Genomic DNA, 23,029 nt, shown 5'->3' with positions numbered 1-23,029 from the left:
CCAGAAATGGTGGTGGCTCAAGTGGTAGAGCTCTATCCTTGAGAAATTCCAAGGACAGTGCTCAGGCCCTGAGCCCAAGTCCAGGACTGGCAAAAAAAAAAAAAAAAAAAAAATTCAATGCAGCCATCAGAAAGAATGGCATCACCCCATTTATAAGGAAACGAAGACTTGGAAAACATCAAATTAAGTGAAGTAAGCCAGACCCAAAGGAACATAGGCTCAATGGTTTCCCTCATTTGCAATAATTAGTACACATCTAGGACTCACCTAGCAGAGGATTACAATAGCTCAAAACCTAGATACATAAGGTCATATAGGATGAGACTAAATGAAAGCAACTCTAGGATATGGAAACAAGAGCTTAATCTTGTGCGATTGTCGATCTTAATGTACTATATTATTTCTCTTCTCTTTTTATGCCCTATGGTTAATCTCATACTGTTACTGTATCTAACTTTGTTAGCTGGTGTATTGTATATATGTTTGTTTATTTGAAATAGGACAGAGTACAGGGGAAAACAAGATGATTGGGAGGGGGTGGAGGAAGGGAAATGGGAACAAAAACATGAGAAGGGGTATCAATGTGTGAGAAGTAATGTACTACTACCTGACAAATGTAACTGTAACTCCTCTAATACAATACCCTGACAATAAAAAGAAAGAAAGAAATATACTGCTGCTGTTACATCAGGTGTTCAGTTGAGTTGCATGCTAATTGGAGTGGCCTAAAGGGAAAGCCACCAGAGTGGTCATCTTGGTGAGAATAAACTAGATACTGGTCATCCAAGAGCCCCACATCTGCCAGCAGAAGCAAGTCTTCTATGAGAAGACCCCATCTTGGCCACACCTGTCCAGCAAGGTGAAGTACCTCGTGTGCTGAGAGCAGTCGTGTGTGCCTGTAGCTTCAGCTACTTGGAAATCTAAGGCAGGAGGATCGCTGGAAGCCAAGAGGTCAAAGCCAGCCTAGGGAAACAGAGAGCCTCTACTTCAACGAAGCATCGCGTGAAAGCCAGAGGAGAATCCATGGCCAAATCCAAAGCCCCATTTGGGGAGGGCTGGAGTTTATAGCCACCATTATGGGAAACCACAGGCCCAAATGAAAAAGGACCCACACCACTTGTCCCCAAGGCCACAGGAGGCACCAACCCAGACCAGCCCCATCCCCCACCCATCGTGCTGACCCCTAGGACCCAAAACGTCAGACATTCAAAAGCCCTGGAGAGCTTAAGGAAAAAGCTACAAATGAAAAAGGTCCAAACACAGTTTATTAGCTTGAAACAAGTAAGTGAATAGAAACTCAGTTGTATTTAACTTTTCAGCATTACAACATATAAAGGTGAACATTTCAGGTCTCTTAGTACAAAGATCAATGTCTACATAGTAAGATTTTAATCTACCCTAGTTTACACTTCCTGTCTTCTGCAGCTTCACAACATCAGTCACTTGATGCTATTTTGGTATTGGTATCCATACAGAAGCTTGAATTCGGGGCCGTGGCACTCCTTTGGCTTTTTTTACTCAAGGTTTGTTCTACCACCTCTCCCAATTGAGCCATCCCTCCACTTCTCGTTTTTTGCTGGTGAACTGAAAAGTTACATGGACTTTCCTACCCCGCTGACCTCAAAATGTGATCCTCGAATCTCAGGCGCCTGTGTAGCTAGGGTTCCATGCAGGAGCCTCGGGCACCCAGCTCACAGTAGTCATGTAAAGGTATGCAATTAAAGACCGGAAATGCCACACCCGAGCTTCTGGCTGGCCACTGAAGACCCCACGTTATTCCCTAGGGATGAGAATCGAATCTATCAAATCTTCAGGTAGTGATCAACTTTGATTTTTTTAATGTGATACAATAAATTACTTTCAACATGAATTAAATTCATTAAGTTATATTTGAAAGTGATAGTTTCTAATTGTGAAAACTTGATTGATAAAGGACTTTAGCAACAATATTTCTACTGTTATTTCCTTCAATGTTGGGAATTCTTTGTAAGTACCTAAGAAGACAGGTGGAGGGAGACTACATTTCTGAGCATTCTTGGAGCCCCTAGTTTTAGGTATGATACTCATTACATTGTATACTTTCTTCAATCTAATCTTATCTAGGCAATTTACGTTTCTCTTTCTGTCTTGAAGGGTTTCTAAGAACAGATTTTTCTTTATCTCCATCTTTTTTTTTTTTTTTTTTTTTTTTTGCAGTCCTAGGGCTTGAACTTAGTGCCTGAGCTCTGTCCTTGAGTTTTCTCAAGGCTAGCACTCTACCACTTGAGCCATAACACCACATCCACCTGTTTCTGTGTATATGTAACAGGGAATCAAAGCCAGGGGGCTTTGTGCATGCTAGGAGGGCACTCTACTACTAGGCCAGGCTCCCTGCCCTCCATCTTTTTCTTTATATGTTGAATTGTTTGCTAAATTAATGTTTACAGATATGCCAAACAATTATTGTTCTATCTTAACATTTTCTACTGAATATGTGCTTCAGATGAAATTAATTTCAGAATTCTAAAACTTTATAGAAAGTAAAAGAAAAATAATCTAAAAGAATATATGTCAATTTTTTTAAGGTACCAGCTTTACACAAGTTGTGCTTGATCACCTGTCACTGCTAAACGTATTTGTTCAGCCACTCGATTAAATTCCTCCGGGCCTCATCAATGTAAGGTTTGTCAGCAGGTGAACACTCTTCTTTCTTCCGATGGACAAAGCCATGAGTTTGCCCAGAAAATGTTTTAATCTGATATTCAACTTTGCAATGTTCTTTTAACTTCTGGGTCAGCAAAGAGACCTGTTATACAAAAGAATAGCATGTTAAACCTTTCAGAATAGTTCCATTCTCTAATTCTTCGGTGACTATTCATAAAAGAAATATAAGATCAATGCTTCCCATTATAAACAAGCTCCACAGCACATTGAATTCACAATTAACACAGTCCTTACCGGTGACAAAAGAAGTGTGTATAAAGTAGTTTTACAAGCATGGTGTGGATGTGTGTTACCCAAGCTACACGGGGAACCGAGTTCAGGAGGATCATGGGCCCAGGCCCGTCCAGGCAGACAGGGTGAGACCTCACCTCCGTGGACAGGCTAGGAGACCTCACCTCCGTGGACAGGCTAGGAGACCTCACCTCCGTGGACAGGCTAGGAGACCTCACCTCCGTGGACAGGCTACGAGACCTCACCTCCGTGGACAGGCTACGAGACCTCACCTCCGTGGACAGGCTAGGAGACCTCACCTCTGTGGACAGGCTACGAGACCTCACCTCCGTGGATGAAGCTGAGTGTGATGATGTTCTCCTGTTATCCCAGTAATAGGTGATAAGCAAAACAACCAGGACAATTATGGTGCAGGCATGTGACTGGACAGAAGCATGACTCCATCTCAAAACTAACAAACACAATAAAGTGCTGGAGGAAAGGTTCGGCAGTAGAATGCCTATCTGCCTAGCAAACACAAAGCCTTGAATTCAAACCCTAGTATTGCCAAATATGTGTGTGTGTGTGTGTGTGTGTGTGTGTGTGTGTGTGTAACAGCAATTACAGCTGCTCCTTATGATGGGGTCCAGGAGTGGTGGCTCACGCCTGAAATCCTAGCTACTCAGGAGGCTAAAACCTGAGGATCGCAGTTCAAAGCCAACTTGGACTCTTATCTCCAATTAACCACCAGAAAACTGAAAGTGGCTCTGTGGCTCCAGGGGTAGGGCAATAGCCTTGAGCTGAAGAGCTCAGGGACAGCGCCTAGGCCCAGAGTTCAAGTCCTACAACCGACCAAAAAGCAAAAAAACCTCAATAAATCCCTCACGAACTGAAAATCTTACAAGATCAAAAATGCATTTGTATATTATATATCCATTTATTTGTTTATTTGAAATAGGAAAGGAAAGGGGAAAACACAATATTGAGAGAGGTGGGGAAGGAAAATGGGGACAAAACCATGAGAACATGTTCTCGAACATGTTCGAGAAGTAATGTACCCACTACCTGATAAATGTAATTGTAACCCCTCTATACATTACCCTGACAATAAAATACAATTTAAAAAAAATACATTTGTAGTCAGGCGCTGGTGGCTCACGCCTGTAATCCTAGCTGCTCAGGAGGCCGAGATCGGAGGATTGCGGTCCAAAGCCAGCCCGGGCAGGAAAGTCTGTGCGATGCTTATCTCCAATCAGCCAACAGAAAACCAAAAGTGGAACTACGGCTCAAAGCTTAGAGACAATGTCCGGGCTCTGAGGAGTTCATGCCCCACAACTAACAACAAAACAAAACAAACACCAGGAGGGGAGAGGGTGTGACTCAAGTGCTAGACACCTGCCTAGAAGCGCAAGTCCCCGAGTTCAGTTCTACAAAAAGACACAAAAGTACCTTGTGCAGTAAGAAGGGCGCAGTGGCAGAGCGCTCACTTAACTCACTCGGCACATGTGAGGTTTACGTTCAACCATCAACACCATCAAAAAATCCTTTAAGGCCTAGTGGTAGAGTGCTTGCCTCGCATGCACAAAGTCCTGGGTTCCATTCCTCAGTACCACGTACACAGAAAAAGCCAGAAGTGGCACTGTGGCTCAAGTTGTAGAATGCTAACCTTAAGCAAAAGAAGTTTAGAGACAGTGCCCAGATCGTGAGTTCAAACCGCAGGACTGGCAAAAATAGATGAAAAAGAAAAAGAGGAACTGGGAGCATGGTCTAGTGGTAGAATGCTTGCCTAGCATGCATGAAGCCCTGGGTTAGATTCCTTGGTACCACATAGATAGAAAAAGCTAGAAATGGTGCTGTGGCTCAAGTGGTAGAGTGTTAGTAGCCTTGAGGAAAGCTCAAGGACAGTGCTCAGGCCCTGAGTTCAAGCCCCAGGACTGGCAAATAAATAGATAAATACCTATCTACCTACGTACTTACACAGATACACATATACATAGATTCCATTGAATATGCCTGAGCTGGCCACCCAGGCTTAGCAATCGCACAGAACAGGTACTGCTGTTTCCCGTCCCAATGGCCAGTCCAGTCCTTCAGATCTCATGCTAACTCGGCATGTTTTAGGAGTCAGAATTCCACTCAAAATCCTATTTTTTTTTTTTTTTTTGGCCAGTCCTGGGCTTGAGCTCAGGGCCTGAGCACTGTCCTTGGACTTTCTCAAGGCGAGAGCTCTACCACTTGAGCCTCAGCCCCACTTCTGGCTTTTTTCTATGTATGTGGTACCGAGGAATCGAACCCGGGTCTTCATGCATGCTAGGCAAGCACTTTAACCACTAGGCCAAACTCCCGGCCCTCAAAATCCTATTTTTAAAATGTCAACACTGGAAAGCAGTAAGTGAATTCTTTCAGACTCCCCACCCCAGTGGTAAGCTATGACGTTCATGCACAGTGGAGAAAAGGGAAGATGCAACTTACTTGTGTTAGTGGAATCACAGAGTCATTTTCTGCAAAGATAAACAGCGTGGGGTTCTTTAAGTTGTAAACGTCTTCCGAATCTCTGACAATTCCTGAAAATGTGCGTTCAAGGGTGAGTATGTGTGATTTTTCTCTGTCAAGCCACAAAAAACTGACTGGATTTGGTTAAGTTTCTCTAAAGATGTACTTTGAGGACCTTTCCTTTTTATTTCTTTTTCTTTTTTTTTTTTTTTTTTGCCGGTCGTGGGGCTTGACCTCAGGGCCTGAGCACTGTTCTTGGGCTTTTTTCAAGACTAGAGCTCTACCACTTGAGCCACAACACCATTTCCAGCTTTTTCTGTGTGTGTGGCACAAAGGAATCGAACCCGGGTCTTCATGCATTCTAGACAAACACTCTATCACTAGGCCAAACTCCCAGCCCCCTTTTCTTTTCTTTTAATAATTTCTCAGCCTCCTGAGAAGCTAAGATTACAAGTGTGAGCCACACATACCTGGCTTCTTTTAATAATTTTATTAGCGGCCTGGCCTATGAAATTAACGTAGAAGAGCAATAAACACTGGGCGTCGTGGCTCATACCTGTAATTCCAGCAACTCAAGAGGCTGAAATCCAGAAGATCATGGTTCAAAGCCAGCCTGGGCAGAAAAGTCTAAAAAATTCCATCTCCAATGAACTATCTAGGTGCAAGACTGAAACATAGCTCAAGTGGTAGAATACCAGCCAAGTAAGGTTAAGGCTCTGAGTTCAAATCCTGGAGACTCACTGACTTAGCTCTTCCCACTGTTCACCTCCTTCCCTGGCCATCAGGCCATTAAGTAACTAGGGTGGGACACTGCAGGCTTCTTGATCTGTAAAGGCCTGGGGGCACCCGAATAACCTTGTTGAAATGCACCTTCAAAGCTGGGGACTGGTGGATCACGCCGGTAATTCTAGCTACTCAGGAAGCTGAGATGTGAGGATCTAAGTTCAAAGACAGCCTTGACAGGAAAGTCCGTGAGACTCTTACCTACAACCAACCACCAGAAAACTGGAAGTGGCGCTGTGAATCAAAGGGACAGAGTGCTAGCCTGGAGCAAAAGAGCTCAGGGACAGCGCCCAGACCCTGACTTCAAGCCCTACAACCAACAACAACAACAACAACAAAAAAGCTGTTGGAACAAGGATCTAAGATCAGAAAAGATAAGCGTGCAGTTGCTTGATGGAGGGGGGCATTTTGCAAAAAATAGCATTGGTTCATTATCTTGGATTTTTGGTGTTGTTGTTGTTGTTGTGGGACTTGAACTCTGGGACTGAGTGTTATCCTTGGGCTCTTCAGCTCAAGGCTACTGCCCTACCCCTTGAGCTACAGTGCCACTTCTGGTTTTCTGGTGGTTACAGGCGTGAGCCACCGCATGTGGCTTTATCTTGGAATTTTAAAGCTTAGCAAAAAGCATGCCCTGCCCAACACAGGGGTTCTAAACAACCTGAAGATGTCTACTCGTCAGAGAAAATAATTAAATATATTGTAATAAGCTACTATTTTCAAATAATTAGAAAAAAAATAACTTCTTTGCTAGGTGCTGAAGGCTCATGCATGCAATCCTAGCTTCTTAAGAGACTAAAATTTGAGGATCATGGTTCAAGGCCAGCCTGGGCAGGAAAAGTCCATTAGAGTCTTATTTCCAATTAACTACAAAAAGCCATAAACGAAAGTATGGCTCAAGTGGACAGTGCTAGCTTTGAGTGAAAAAGCTCAAGGACAGTGCCAGGCCCAGAGGTCAAGCCCTAGGATCAGCAAAAATAAAATAAGGTAAAGTTTGAAAAAGAAAGAGGAAAAAGAAAGAAAGGAAGGATGGGAGGGAAGGAGGGAGGAAGGAATAACTTCATTTTCCCACTTCCAGCCACTACTCAGAGAAGTTAAGCAAATTAAGGGTTGCTAGGGTCTCCTCTTTAGGAGACAGAGAGAGAAAGAAGGAAAGAAAGAAAGAAGGAAAGAAAGAGAGAGAGAGAGAGAGGGAGGGAGAGAGAGAGAGAGAGGAAGGAAGGAAGGAAGGAAGGAAGGAAGGAAGGAAGGAAGGAAGGAAGGAAGGAAGGAAGGAAGGAAGGTCATAGTCCCTGCTTCACTCCTGTAAAGAATGAAGGAAAAGGTGGGGGTGAGAAATGGGGACCAAAACAATGGAAAGGTTGTCAATGTTTGTGAAGTAATGCATCTTCTATCTGGTGAATATAATGTAATCCTTCTATTAATTACAATAAAAGGATATGTAAAAAAAAGAATGAAAAAAAAGTCACGGACAGTAGGTGGACATCCGTGGGCTTCAGCTCTGCAAGGCCAGTAGGCACCACCAGATGGCAACAGTGAGCCAGCCACCTGCTCTGAATCGCTGGTAAATTCACATAAAGCCGACTTTGGTCTAGGAAGACACTGGCCCATAGCAACTATCTACTGAATTTGTTTCTTTTTGTGTGAGTAAATATTTAGAGGCTTTCTTTTATGCTAAAAGTAAATGAAAATAACACCATCAGGAATTAAGCCAAATAAGAACCATAACAAATGCAGAACTTCTGCATGGGTTTCTGTGAACACACTCACATTCCTGTTTCACTGCTTAACTGGTTTGTTTTTCTTAACGCCATGAATGTGTTCACAAATGCACACGTGCATACAAGCAAGTAGTTGAGAGAAATTTGTATCTTCAAAAACTGTTTTCTCCTTTTTTATGTTGCTCACAAAAATATTGCTTGAGTTTGGTGCTGGTGGCTCACACCCATAGTCTTAGCTGCTCAGGTGGCTAGGATCTGAGGATCAAGGTTCAAAACCCGCCTAGGCAAGAAATGACATGAGATTCTGATCTCCTGTTAGCCTCTCAAACCCAGAAGTGGAGCTGTGGCTCTACTCCAGTGGTAGGGCACCAGCACTGAGCAAAGAAAGTTAAGAGAAAGTGCACAGGCCCCAAGTTCAAGCCCCAGTACTTGCACACACACACAAAAATGGTATTAATTGTTCTCACAGGAAGAAATACTGTCTCCTTTGTCTGAACTAAAGACAAGAAGACCTCAGGGTGGGTAACCTGACCACAGTCACTACCGGAACCCAGGCCCTCCCACTGATGTCCTCCAGTGCCGTCCCCCACTGATGTCCTCCAGTGACCTCATGATACTAACACCCACCTCTTTGTGGTCTTTTTTTAAAGTTTTTGGCCAGTGCTGGGGCTTGAACTCAGGGACTGGGCACTGTCCCTGCGTGTCTTTTGCTCAAGGGTAGTCTCTACCACTTGAGCCACAGCACCACTTCCGGCTTTTTCTGTATAAGTAGTACGGAGGGCTACAACCCAGAGTGGTGCGTTGTGCTTACAAGGCAAGCATTCTACCATTGGCCGCACTCCTGGCCCCACTATGGTCTTTTCTTTTTTCTTTTATTTTTTTTGCCAGTCCCTGGGACTTGAACTCAGGGCCTGGGCACTGCTCTTGGACACTTTTTACTCAAGGCTAGTGCTCTGCCACTTGAGCTTTTTTCCACTTCCAGCTTTTTTCTGAGTGTGTGGTACTGAGGAATCAAGCCCAGGGCTTTCTGCATGCTAGGCAAGCACTCTACCACTAGGCTCTGCTCTCAGCCCTGCTGTGGTCTTTTTTTGAACTATTCCTTTAGGAACCCAGGACCCTGAACCCTGGAACCCAGGGCCCTGAGCATGCCAGGCAAGTACTCTACCACACGGTTGCACACCACTGCCTGTGTTTGCAGATTCTAAGAGCCAGGTTCCTTAAGCTGTCCTGTCCGCCTTCTCACAGTGGGGATTGTGTGGCACTGGGTGGAAAAGGCCCAGACTTCCTTTCATTGCACCTCCCCAGGGTTTCTTTGAGTGAAAATGTAAACATGCGGTTGGGCGCAGTGGCTCATGCCTGTAATCCTAGCTGAGATCAAAGCCAGCTCGGGCACTAAAGTCCATTATACTTTTATCTTCAATTAACCACTAGAAAACCAGAAGTAGTGTGTGGCTCAAGCGGTAGGGTGGTACCCTTGAGCTGAAGAGCTCAGGACAATGCCCAGACCCAGAGTTTCAGCCCCAGGACCGACAACAACAACAACAAAAAGTAAACATGCACCCCACTGGTTTACCATAGAGTGACACCCCTGCCCTGACTTCTGTGTATGTCGTCATGATGTGGTGCACAGCAATTCCACCCCAGCAGAACCCCACCACGCCGATCTTCTGGGCATGACATTGTTCTTTCAGATACTTCAAGACAGCATCAAACTCTCTAGAACAGAAAGAAAAGGTGTTCAAGAATCCAGGGTCAGCTAGGCACGCTGGCTCACGCCTGTAATCCTAACTACTCAGGAGGCTGAGATCTGAGGATCATAGTTCAAAGCCAGCCTGGGCACTAAAGTCCATGAGACTCTTATCTCCAATTAACCAGCCAGAAAACTAGAAGTGGTGCTGTGGCTCAAGGGGTAGGGCAGTAGCCTTGAGCTGAAGAGCTCAGGGACAGCACCCAGGCCTAGAGTTCAAGGCCCAAGACCAATGTGTGGTGGTACACATCTGTCAACCCACCACTCCAGAGGTAAGAGATCAACCTGGACTTCACAGCAAGTCTGTCTCAAAGAAATAAACTACACTCATACATGTATAGTTTATATAGAAAGATTATATAGAAATTTTATATATATAATCTGTCACATATATATATATAATCTGTCACATATATATATATATAATCTGTCACAAGACTCCAGAGCCTTGTCCTCTTGTCCAGTGCTGTATCACCCCACAGTGCCCAGCCAGTCCCACCCTCCTCCCACCTCGAGGAAGAGCTGCAGCGCTGTTCCCTTCTAAAACCCAGATCTGAGCAGCAGCCCCCAGCCTCTTCTCACCTTGGGCTGAGCTACCCACAGCCAGGTCCACGGAGGGCTTACCTGTTGATCTTCCTGGCATTTTTCGTTTTCAGCCACTCAGGGAATGTGGACCAGTCATCAGAGGGGCTCCAGGGCTTCTGACCCACAAAGAAGTCTGGAACGATGGTTCTGTGGAAAGCAGACCCTCCATGATATGTGGGCACACCACCTGCTATGGCAGCTCTGCCAGGGAGACAGAGCAAGGGTCATGCAGACCAACTCTGACCCCAGCACAGGGATGACTGGTTGGTGCCAGGCAGGTTTGTTGGATTTCACAACAGCAGTACAGCCCAGACCTGGGGGAGGGACGAGGCTCCCCAGCAGAAGTGGGGAACCTGGATACCCATGGGGGGAGGGGAGGGTAGCCTGAGTGCTCTCCTATCCCCTCAGACTGCACCTGCTAGGGAGTGGAGACCCCACCCTGTCTCAGGAGCTCAGGCTCCAGGACACACTGGGAGAGAACCACCAGCCCGGATCAAGCCAGGATCAAGCCATTATCCCAAGTCCTGACTCCGGCTGCCAAAGGCAGCTTCCAGCCCAGAGGGCACGGCCCACAGAAGATTCTCGAAGAGTCCACAAAGCCAGGCCAGAGTCCACAGCATTCTCCTATGAGTCAACCTAGCAGGTATGAAGGCAAAAATTGCTGCTGTCTGTGGTTAGAAGAGCCTGGTTTCGCCTACAGAGGCAGACAGGATGCCAAAACTCACTCCAAAAATCCAAGTTCAAGTCTCAGCACCACCTTGTACTACAAGATAATCTTTTTTTTTTTTTAACTTTTTGGTTGTTGTTATAAAAGTGATGTACATAGGAGTTGCAGTTGTATAAGCCAGGTGAAGAGCACATTTCTTTTTGGACAATGTCAGCCCATCCCTCACTGTCTCCCAGTTTTTCCTTCCCATCCCCATTGCACACATCATTCAATGGCTACCAGCTTCTCTTTCTTTCTTGCTTGCTTGCTTGCTTGCCTTGAGCTCAGGGCCTGAGCACTGTCCTTGGGTTTTTTCCCCAAGGCTAGAACCCTATCCCTTGAGCCATAGCACTACTTCCAGCTTTTTCTATGTGTGCGATACCAAGGAATCAAACCCGGGTCTTCGTACATGCTAGGCAAGCACTGGACCACTAGGCCACACTCCCGGCCCCAGCCTCACTTTCTTGGCCTGACAAACAGTTTTGCTGGGCACAGATGCCCCCCATCCTGCCATGGTGATACCCACTACCAATGCGCCCTGAGGTAACAGGAGTCAGGTCCCACAACAGTGGCGCTCACAGCTGATGTCTTGCCCACCTCTGGCTTCCTGTCCTGGGTTCCTCTTGCTCAGGGACAACAGCATGAAGCCCTGGGTTCCATTTTTCAGCACCACATAAACAGAAAAAGAAAACGGAAGTGGCACTGTGGCTCAAGTGGTAAAGTGCTAGTCTTGAGCAGAAGAAACTCAGGGACAGTGGCCAAGCCCTTAGTTCAAGCCCCAGGACTGGCAAAAAGAAAAGAAAAGAAAAGAAAAGAGATGGATACTGGTAGCTCACGCTGTAATCATAGCTACCGAAAAGGCTGAAATTTGAGAATTGCTGTTCAAAGCCAACCCCAGGCAGGAAAGCCATGAGACCCTTATCTCCAATCAACCAACAAAAAGCTAGAAATGGAACTCTGACTCCAAGTGGTAGAGCACCAGCCTTGAGCAAAAAACAGCACAGGGACAGTGCCCAGGTCCTGAGTTCAAGCCCCATCACACACACACACACACACACACACACACACACTAATTAAAAGGCCAGTCACCAGTGAATCACGCCTGTCATCCTAGCTACTCAGGAAGCTGAGATCTGAGGATCACAGTTCAAAGCCAGCCCAGGCACTAAAGTCTCTGAGACTCTTATCTTCAATTAACTACTAGAAAACCGGAAGTGGCTCTGTGGCTCAAGGGGTAGGATGGTAGCCTTGAGCTGAAGAGCTTAGGGACAGTGCCCAGGCCCAGAGTTTAAGCCCCATGACTGACAAAAAAAAAAAAAAAAACCTCATGGATTTAAGGAAAGGAATTCCATACATACGTGTATCCGTTTCCAGCGATCATGTCAGCCATGTATCTGGTGTTGGGCAACTTCCAGCCAAATATATCTTGAATGATAATCACAGCTTTGCCTGCATCGACAGGGGACCTGGTGACATAGGCCTGGATGTGCTCCACCTGTACTTCGTGGCCCATGCCCCCGTACTCCATCCTGTGGCCAATGTCACAGGGACAGGGATGAGCCTCGTTCGCCATTGTCAGTCCTGATGGTGGGCCACAAAGAGAAAAACACATTCGTTTCCTTTTTTTTTTTCTTTTTTCATGTGGGGTTTTTTTTGTGGGGGAAGTTGGTTTTGTTTTTGTTTTTGTTTTTGTGGTTTTCTTTTTTCTCATCAACAAGTTTATGAGGCTTTTCAGGAAGCTACATGGGATATGTACAGTTATTTTTAACTGAAGCAGATCTCTTCTTAGCACTTGGCTAAATACTGAGGATAAAATAAGCATGACCACAGTTCTGCTGTCCAGGGGCTAACCCTCCAGAGACAGGACTGAATACAAGAGCAGCACAAATCTGATCATTTAACAAAACATCGTCAAAGAGGTAAAGAAGCAAGATGAGAGTGCTTTTGGTTTGTTTCATCTTTTTGGTGTCAGTACTAGGGCTTGAACTCAGGGCCTGGGAACTGTCCCTGAGATTTTTTGCTCAGGGGTAGCACTCTAGCACTAGAGCTACAACTCCACTTCCAGCTTTTTGGTAGTTTATTGAAAATAAGAGTCTCATGGACTTTCCTGCCTGGGTTGGCTTCAAGAGATAATCCTGAGCAGCCTCCTGAGATTTCACACATGAGCAATGGCTACCTGGCAATAGCAGTACGTCTTATTCGACATTGCTCAGCCATTTGCTAAGAACCAATCTCAGTGACTGATTTCTTTCTTTTCTGAGCTCTACTGTAAGGACTTCGGTCCTGCTGAGAATACTGGACATTCCAAAGCAAGCTTTCATATGTCATGGGAGCCAAGATTATTCTCCCGTAGAAAGAGGTTGTGGCCAGCAGAGGCCGGGGAATGTTCCATGTGAAAGGCTGGACTCCTGCCCAGACAATTCACGCAGGCCTAGCTGCTAAGCCAAGCTTGTATTTGAGGACCAAGTTCACTGTGGGAAAGGTGGGTGGCACTCCTATCAACCAGCCTGCCTTGGGGCCACAAGGATTAGAGAACTAATCTTTTGACCCTTGACTAACTAACTACACAATAAGTACATCTAGTACTTGGAGATTTTTGCTTTTTCCCATGACACACCTCCTATAAGATTATTTTCACAAGGGAAAAAGAAGTGAAGCCTAAAAATGACTGCACACTAAGCACTGTGTTTTAATAGGATGATAGGAGAGAACAAGGCAGACATACTAACTAGTTAGAAAGAAAAGTCACAAGAGCACAAATTCATATGCTGCAGAGGAATGTGGAATGAAATGCAAATAGAGACAAAGTATTCCTCCAGGAGAGGAGAGGATTCTAGAGATGTGGCAGAATTTACAATTGTATCACTCTACCAGCTATCCATATCTTACAAAGACTTTCAAAGACATAAGGAAAGGGGCTAGAAACAGACAGCCCAGAGGGTGAGTTATGGCTGAGGGATACTTTTCCACTTTTTGAAGCATGTATTTCTTCCATAAGTCACAGGAGTTTTGTCCTGTGCCAGACAGGACATGTACCCTGGAAGTCACATGGTTTCCCCATAAATCGTGTGGCTCATCATGCAAGAAGGCACATACGTGTGCATGATCACAGAGTGCTCTCCTGCAGTGACTCAGCAGCCCTTCCAGGTCTGACTCCCCTGGGAATGAGTCCCTCTGGAAAATTACAAGTCCCAGTCTCTGGGGTTCCCTGCTGAGGGAGTGACCTATGACCTGCAGGTGTCAAGGGACTCTCTGTATTTCACCATGTCCTGTGTGTACCTGCCCAGGGCATTCCTTCATGGCTTATGAAGATGTACTTACTTGGCTTTTTTTTTTCAAGTGTTGGGGCTTGGACTCAGGGCCTGAGCACATGTTCTGCTCAAGGCTAGCACTCTACCACTTGAATCTCAGCACCAGTTCTGGCTTTTTCTGTTATATGGTACTGAGGAATCAAACCCAGGGCTTCATGCATGCTAGGTAAGCACTCAAGCACTAAGCCATATTCCCAGCCTTAATGACTTCTTCTCCGCCCCCCCTCTTCTTTGCCAGTCCTGAGGCTTGAACTCGGAGCCTGGGCACTGTCCTTGAGCTTTCTCAAGGCTAGTGCTTTACCACTTGAGTTTTAACACCACTTCCGGCTTTTTCCCAGGGCTTCATGCATGCTAGACAAGTACTCTACCATTAGGCCACACTCCCAGCCCCTTATTGACTTCTTTATCAAATAACTAAAACAAAATCTACACACTTGCTTTTCTATCGGTACAACTGGGACAATTTTACCTTTTGCTGAAAATTACCTTTCATGAATATAAGCAAATTTTACCTTCTCACCCCGACTAGAAGTCAGAAGTCAGAATGGATGGTGAGGTAGTGTCAGGCGTAGTTTTTCCTGATTTCAGACCCCAAGGATTTGAATATGTCAGAAGCCAAAGCTCCCCACATAGGAGAATTTGCCAACAGAAACAGGAAAAAAAAAACAGGGGGGGGGGGGACAGGAGCGTGGCTTAATGGTAGAGTGTTTGCCTGGCATTCACAAAGCCCTGGGTTCAATTCCCTGGTACCACATACACAGAAAAAATGGAAAGTGGTGCTGTGGTTCAAGTGGTAGTCAAGAAAGCACAAGGCCCAGGCCCTGAGTTTAAGCCCCAGGACTGGCAAAAAAAAAAAAAAGACCAACAAGGAGCTGATACAAACTGAATTGTAACAAGCAAAGAAATACAGGAATAACGTCCTGGAGGTTTTAGAGAATGAACAAGGAAAAATCATGTAACAACAACAACAGGGGTTCAAGGGCACTGTAGATTGAAAGGACCTGGGTGTTCTCAGGCTACTGAAGAAACTTTGTAGGAAGTTGCTCTTGTTTTTCACTCGTGCCAGGGAAGAGGCAAGACCAATACTGATCCTAAATTTGTCTTACCACTAACATCTCCTCCCACCCTCGTGTTTAATTTTGCATGGGGAATTAATTAGAAGTCAAATAGGTTTGACACCAAGCGGCCTGCCTCCTTTAAGATGCTAATCACGGTGCCTCTCTGGCATGTTCCAGTTACACACGGAGCTCGTTTCTGACCACCTTATTTGACATGGGCTCTGAAAACAACAGGTGTCATTTTCTATCAGCAAGAGAACAGAAACTGCAGTGCTCGTGTTGGCAAGGCCCCTGGGCTATGAAGAGAGTACTGTCTTTTTTGGCAAGATTCAGCCTGCATCTAGGATATCAGACTCGGAATATCCCAGCGCCTTCTCACTGAGTGCGCCCCAGGAAATACTACCAAATGTCCATAGTGATTTCCACACCATTTCTTTCTTCCTAGTTTTATACTTATCAGAAACACACAAACAACATGTCCAACAGTAGGGAAATCGTTACAAACAGTATTTGGCAAGATGGAGAGGGGCTACCTGATGCAGGACTAAGCGCAAAGAAGGATCACAGTTTTGTAGGCGATGATTTCAAGCACGTTTTAAAGGCACATAGCTAAACACTTACAGGAAGACAGATCTTCGCGTGCAGAGCCGGCTGGCTGGGACAGGTACGTTAGGGCTGCGCTTTTCTGCAAGAACAAAGCATGCAATACTTTTAAGGGGCAAAGCCCTCGAATCATACCCACGGGGGGGGGGGGGTGTCCGGGAATGCAGATCCCTAGGCTGCGTGGTCCCCAGGGACGTGCGCCTACCTTGTGGCACGGCCTGCGGCTCCGGCTCTGCACCCAGGGACGCTGCAGGAAGCCTGTCTGGCAGGGGAGGAGCCTGGCGCAGGGGAAGTGGACTGGGTGACCCGTCCAGGAACCGAGGGGCGGGATTTTGGGACTGGGAGTGGGAAGGACGAAGGGGAGGAGCAGGAGGAGGGTGTGCAGGACTGGGGTGGGGGGGGGGGAAGCGGGCTGGGCGAGGAGGCAGGTGTCAGTGAGGAGAGGAACAAGTGTCCGGGAGGAAGGGGAGGGCTGGGGGTACCCCCTGGGGGTAGTGCGCTGGGGGGAGAGGCAGGACACTACCACCAGCCTGCTGTGACATCTACAGGAAGACTTAGGCCCTGGGCGTGGAAGCACACCGTCAGGCTAATTTTAAGAAGCAACTGTTACATAGGATGCGCTTGACTCCTCCCTGTCTTTGTTTTTGAGGTCCTGGTCCTCTGCCCCCAGTCATGGTTACAGATTCTGTTGTTGTCGCTGGAAGAAAGCCAAGGAAGAAAACAATGAGAAAAGCATTATTCCTGTAATCCTAGCTGCTCGGAAGAGGGAGGTCTGGGGATCTCAGTGCAGAGCCAGCCCAGTCTTTTCCCTGAGGCTCTTTTTCTCCAGTTAACCACCCCAAAAGCCTGAAGTGGCACTGTGATTCAAGTGGCAGAAAAGCCAAGAGAACCATCCAGGCCCCAAGTTCAAACCTTAGGACTGGCATGCCCAAACACATACTTACACACAAAGTGAGAGAGAGAATGAGAGGGGAGAGATGGGCAGAGAGAGGAGGGAGAGGGAAACAGGTTCTTAACTTTTACCAAAAACCTGAAGGAGGTTAAGAGACTGAGAGGGTGAATCTGATCAAGCTTCAGTGTATATATGGACATGCAAGCATGTACGGACAAAAACCATGCTGCTGCCATCAGAAAGAACGACATCGTTCCATTTGTAAGGAAATGGAAAGACTTGGAAAAAATCCTATTAAGTGAAGTCAGCCAGACTCAAAGGAACATAGGCTCAATGGTTTCCCTCATTTGTCATAATCAGTAGAAACCTTGGACTCTCCTAGCAGAGGTTGATCACAAAGCAAAACCTAGATACATAAGGCCATAAAAGATGAGGCTAAATGTAAGGACCTCCAGGATATGAAAACAAGAGCCATATAATGTGTGATTGTTGTCCTTAATATACTGTTATTTCTCATCTCTTTTGTTGTCCCTTGGTTATCTCATATTGTTACAGTATCTTACCTTGTTATCTGGTATATTATATATCTGTTTATTTGAAATAGGATAGGGAAGGGGGAAAACAAGATGAGGGGAGGGTGTGGTTGGAGGGAAATGGGGACAAAAACTTGAGAAGGGGTATCAATGTTTGTGAAGTAATGCACCTTCTATCTTGTGAATATAATATAATCCTTCTATTAATTACAATTTTATATATATATGTATATATATATATATATCCATGCTGCTAACCCGGTGGCTCATGCCTATAATCTTACCTACTCAGGAGGCTGAGATCTGAAGACTGTGGTTCAAAGCCAGCCCAGGCATGATAGTCTGTGAGACTCTTGTCTCCAATTAACCACCAGAAAACTAGAAGTAGAAATGTGGTTCAAAGTAGTAGAGCAAAAAGTTGACAGACAGCACCCAAGCCCCACAACAGGAAAACAAAAAGCAAAAAGAGAACAACATGATCCTAAAAACAAACAACAACAAAAACAAGTAGTGATGGGCCGGGAGTTTGGCCTAGTGGTTAAAGTGCTTGCCTAGCATGCATGAAGACCCGGGTTTGATTCCTCGGTACCACATACGTAGAAAAAAGCCGGAAGTGGTGCAGAGGCTCAAGTGGTAGAGCTCTAGCCTTGAGAAAGTCCAAGAACAGTGCTCAGGCCTTGAGCTCAAGCCCAGGACTGGCAAAAAAAAAAAAAAAAAAAACAAGTAGTGATGTCTTAGGCTATAATTCTAGCTACTCAAGAGCTTGGGATCCAGAGAATCATAGTTCAAAGCCAGCCCATGCAGAACTTTTGTGAGCTTTTGTGAGCATCTGTGGAATCTGTAAGATTTCATTTCCAAAATAATCAGTAAAAAGCAAGCCTGGAGGCATGGCTCAAGCAGTATAATGTCAATGAGGCAAGAAGACTAAGAAAGCCCTGATTTCAAACTCAAATTCCTGGCTCCAGGGCCAGGAGTGTGGCCTAGTGGTAGCACACTGGCCTAGCATGCACGAAGCCCTGAGTTCAATTCCCCAGAACCACATACACGGAAAAAGCCAGAAATGACGCTGTGGCTTAAGTAGCCAAGTGTTAGCCTTGAGCAAAAAGTGTCCAAGGCCAGTGCCCAGGCCCTGAGCTCAAGCCTCAGGACTAGCAGAAAAAAAAAAAAATCAAACCCCAATACCCCGTACAGTCAAAAAAAAAAAGTTGGTAATGAAGCCTTATTAATTTAGCTGTGATAACTGAAAAAAGTGTGAAGCAGGCTGATCACCTGACCCTTAGGACGTCTTGTTTTTACATGGAGCACATTCAGGGCCATAATACAAGGAGACTACCAGGGTGAGTTGTAGGACAGTCAAATCAGACTGCTAACTGGTAATTTTAAGAGAAAGACCACCAGAACTGTTTCTCTACCTGTACTTGATAATTGCAGGAATTGTACAAGCCTGTCAGACACTGAAAGACCAGCACAGCAGGAGGGATCATCTAGACAAGCAGGGCTTTCCACTAAAGCAGTGCTTTTTCTATAAGACTGTTTTTAAGTGGTCTTTCAAGACTTTTAATGCTCCATTTACAAGGAAAGAATAGATGTGACTAATTGTATATCTATACTAGTTACATATCATTTTTCTCTATTTGCTAAATTTAGCTGCCTAAGCATCACTATGAACTTCTGATTTAATAACACTGTTATTAATAGAAGGGATTTTGTATTCACAACACTGCCTTGCCGCAGATTTCTGGCCTCCTATTAAATTCAGGAGTGCATTTCAGAAGGCCTGGCCTGCTTGAGAAAGACCTCAGTGACTCCAGTGGCCAGGGTGGCCCACAGAAGCTGTGACCTGGGCCTTTGGGCCAGGAATTTCCATACAGGTGTAACCTGAGCTTGAAAAATCAATGGATGCCTCTGGCTCACCACTCTGAATTAACCCAAACGTATGCCCCTTCTCTTTAGACTCAGTTTCCTTAACTGTAAAATGAGAGGACTAGACCCGATCTTGGTTTTCAATCTGGCATATGAATCCCTGGAGGGCTAAACTGAGGAACGCTGAGCCCTGAGCCCTAACCCCAGAACTTATCATTCAAGGGCGATGCAGGTAAACCCTAAGAAACTAAACCTCTGGGAAATGCAAGTACAAGCATTACACAGCAGTTGTCTTCCCTTAAGCAATAACAGGGGCTGGCGAGATGTAATCACATGCAAGGCTTTAGGCCAATTTCAGCTGGGTGTGGTAGATTACACCTATAAACCCAGTTACTTGTGAGTTAAGGTTGGAGGCCAGCTCTGGTGAAAACATAAGACTTTGTTAACAACAACAACAAACCTGAAAGCAAAAAGGGTTGGGTATGTGGAGGATGTGGTTCAAGTGGTAAAATACCTGCCTAGCAAGTGGAAAGCCCTGAATACAAATCCTTGACTGCAAATAAATAAAATAGGAAAATAATAAAATAAAATAAAATAGGACATATAGCTCAGTCTACACTAGGGGCATGTTACCAAGCCATGCCAGTAATGGTACTAGACAGCTGAGCCTTGGTGAGTGGGACTCATGTCCCTGGAGAAAAGCCTGGGAGCCAGAGCTGCTTTCTCCTCTGGGAACCGAAAAGAAAGAAAGCACCAGAGCCTGACCAGCTGCCATTCTGATCGCAGACACCCAAATGTCAGAAATGCTTGTGGTCTAAGCAGCTTTTGCTGCACCAGCTGGATAGGGTGAAGACTAGCCAACCCATTTTCAAACAAATGCCTGCCTATCCCAGTCAGACATGCCTGTGATTAGGGCTGGGAGTTTGGCCTAGTGGTAGAGTGCCTGCCTAGCATGCACGAAGACCCAGGTTCGATTCCTTGGTACCACATACATAGAAAAAAAACAGAAGTGGTGCGGTGACTCAGAGCTAGAACACTAGCCTTGAGGAAAGCCCAAGGACAGTGCTCAGGACCTGAGCTCAAGCCCACGACTGGCAAAAAAAAAAAAAAGAAAGAAATGTCTGTGATTGAATGGCTCACTACCTTGGGATTTCTCCAAACTATTAGGTAGGTTGTTGTTTTGGTTTGTTTTTTTAAGGCAAAACAAAACAAAACACCTGAATAATTAAAAGGAGTTACCCAGAATAAACTGAGATGCAACTTTAAACATAAACTCTTTCCATCTGAAAAATACAAAATAATCACCAACTATTTGCAACAATTAAAAGGACAGTTTTCAACTTCACCAAAGTTACTTTCAGACGTAAGTGAAAAACCCATCACTGAACTCATGGTTCCATACTTGGCATGCTCGATCTAGCCAGTGCTACCTTGGCCACATGCTAGATGACAGGGTACTGCATTCTGTACAACAATTTGCCTTCCCTTTGCTTCCTTTTTTTTTTAATTAATTTATTTTTTTGCCAGTCATGGGGCTTGAACTCAGGGCCTGAACATTGTCCTTGGGTTTTCTCAAGGCTAGAGCTCTACTACTTGAGCACAGCACCACTATCAACTTTTTCTGGGTATGTGGTATTGAGAAATCAAACCCAGGACTTTGTGCTAGGTAAGCGGTTTACTACTAGGCCAGGCTCCCAGCCCTGACTTGTTTTTTTGGGTTTTTTTTTGGGGGGGTGGGGGGTTACTGGGGTTTGAATTCAGAGCCTTGGTGCTTCCTTAATGGCCCACATTCCAAACCCCAGATCCATGCTAGTGCTCTACTGCTTGAGCCATGGCTCCACTTCCAGCTTTTTGGTTAGCTGCAGATAGAAATCTTCACAGGCGGTGGCTCACACCTGTCATCCTAGCTACTCAGGAGGCTGAGGATCAAGGTTCAAAGCCAGCCTGGGCACAAAAGAACCTGAGACTCTTATCTCCAATTAACCTCTAGAAAATGGGAGGTGGGGTTTGGCTCAAGGGTAGGGTGGTAGCCTACAGCTAAATAGCTCAGGGATAACACCCAATCCCAGGAATAGGGCGGTAGCCTTGAGTTGAAGAGCTCAGGGACCATGCCCAGACCAAGTTCAAGCCCCATGACCGACCCCCCCACACACACACAAAAAAAATCAGACGTTTTTACTTTGGTTGGCTTCAGTCTGAATAGCCATCAGGCCTTTTTTCCTTTTCTTTTCTTTTCTTTTTTTTTTTTTTTTTTTTTGCCAGTCCTGGGCTTGAGCTCAGGGCCTGAGCACTGTCCTTGGACTTTCTCAAGGCTAGAGCTCTACCACTTGAGCCTCAGCACCACTTCTGGCTTTTTTCTATGTATATGGTATCAAGGAATTGAACCCTGGTCTTTGTGCATGCTAGTCAAGCTCTCTACCACTAGGCCAAACTCTTGGCCCACATGATGGCTATCTTAACCCTAAGCTCTTTTTTTTTTTTCTTTTGTTGGCGATGAGGCTTGAACTCAGGGTCTGGACTCTATCCCTGAGGCTTTTTGCTCAAAGCTATTGCTCTACCACTTTGAGTCACAGCACTACTTCCAGCTTTCTAGTGGTTCTTTGGATATAAGAGTCTCCTGGATTTCCTTGACAGGGCTGGCTTTGAACTGCAATCCTCAGATCTCAGCCTCCTGAGGATTACAGACATGAGCCACTAGCATCCAGCAACTCTAAATTTTTTTTTTTTTTTTTTTGCCAGTCCTGGGCTTGAGCTCAGGGCCTGAGCACTGTCCTTGGATTCTTCTCAAGGCTAGAGCTCTACCACTTGAGCCTCAGCACCACTTCTGGCTTTTTCTAAGTATGTGGTACCAAGGAATCGAACCTGGGTCTTCGTGCATGCTAGGCAAGCACTCTACCACTAGGCCAAACTCCCGGCCCAACTCTAAACTTTTAAAGAAATAAAGGATACATTTCCTTTTATGCAATTCCTTCTAGATTAAAGAACAATGATTCAGCAGTTATGCCAGTTATTCTTGTTTGTTTTTTTTTAATTATTTTTTTCATTATGAAATAAGGAACTAAATTCCAGAGCTGAAATGAATCCAAGTAGAATTAACCAACTGGACAAGACCAAAGGTAAAACTGCTGACTCTTCTGCAGCCCCTGCAATTCACACTGACCTTGACTCAAGGTCAGGAAAAGGACTCCACGGAACTCCTCCTCCTCGGAAACTTGGGAACAAAATGAGAAGCACTTCTGTGTTTCAGAACATCTCCGAGGAGTACCTGAGGAGGAGAACACATTCCATCCAACCTGGTGCGGTTACCTGCCACATTGAGTCGGCCCTGGGTGCCTGCAGCTGGCAGAGTTAGTTGCATGCTGGCAGGCGAGGTCTGTGAAGACAGGGTGGTGCTGGGAAAAGAAAGCAGCTGGTTGCTAGGAGCTTGTGAACCCAGTCAACCATCTTGGTGTCCCTAGCCAGCCTAATTCAGTCTTTTATTTAACTTCTTATTATGAAATATGCCAATATCTGGACAAGTACATGGAAGGCAATAAGCTACTATAGTCCCATATATAGATACAGTTATGGTGAATATTTGACTAAATTTGCTTCCTTGATATTTTTTCCTGAACTATGAAAATTATTGGGATAAATATATTTAATTCCTTAGTAATTCTGTGGTAGAAAGCCTCAAGATGACCTGCCTCTCAGAATTCACACCAGAGTTGTCTCTTCTCATACTGTATCTCAGTGGGTCTGGGTAATCAGCAATGCAGAAGTAATGATGGTATGTCTCTTTCAGTTAGGTTATAAAGGATTGCAGTATCTCTCTCTCTCTCTTT

General features: G+C 45.3%; 1 protein-coding gene across 2 annotated transcripts; it reads right to left on the bottom strand.

The window, feature by feature from the left end:
* Positions 1–1,247: 1,247 nt before the first annotated feature.
* Positions 1,248–16,190, bottom strand: Cmbl (carboxymethylenebutenolidase homolog). Of its 2 annotated transcripts, XM_090332134.1 has the most exons (7): positions 16,123–16,190; positions 15,936–15,999; positions 12,304–12,537; positions 10,279–10,386; positions 9,481–9,623; positions 5,386–5,477; positions 1,248–2,785 (listed from the first exon to the last, which is right to left on the bottom strand). In XM_090332134.1, exons 3-7 carry the CDS (start codon positions 12,516–12,518, stop codon positions 2,606–2,608), a joined length of 738 nt encoding a protein of 245 aa, XP_090188260.1. In that variant the 5' UTR covers positions 12,519–12,537; positions 15,936–15,999; positions 16,123–16,190; the 3' UTR covers positions 1,248–2,605. The 2 variants fall into 2 exon arrangements, with proteins under 2 accessions (XP_090188260.1, XP_090188259.1); XM_090332133.1 differs by lacking the exons at positions 15,936–15,999; positions 16,123–16,190 and having other exon boundaries at positions 12,304–12,830.
* Between the last annotated feature and the right edge of the window lie 6,839 nt (positions 16,191–23,029).

Source organism: Megascapheus bottae, chromosome 4, assembly GCF_031878675.1.
Source record: "Megascapheus bottae isolate mThoBot1 chromosome 4, mThoBot2.hap1, whole genome shotgun sequence".
Taxonomy (NCBI): domain Eukaryota; kingdom Metazoa; phylum Chordata; class Mammalia; order Rodentia; family Geomyidae; genus Megascapheus; species Megascapheus bottae.
The sequence above is the reverse complement of the archived record's forward strand: the minus strand, read 5'-3'. Positions and strand labels throughout refer to the sequence as shown.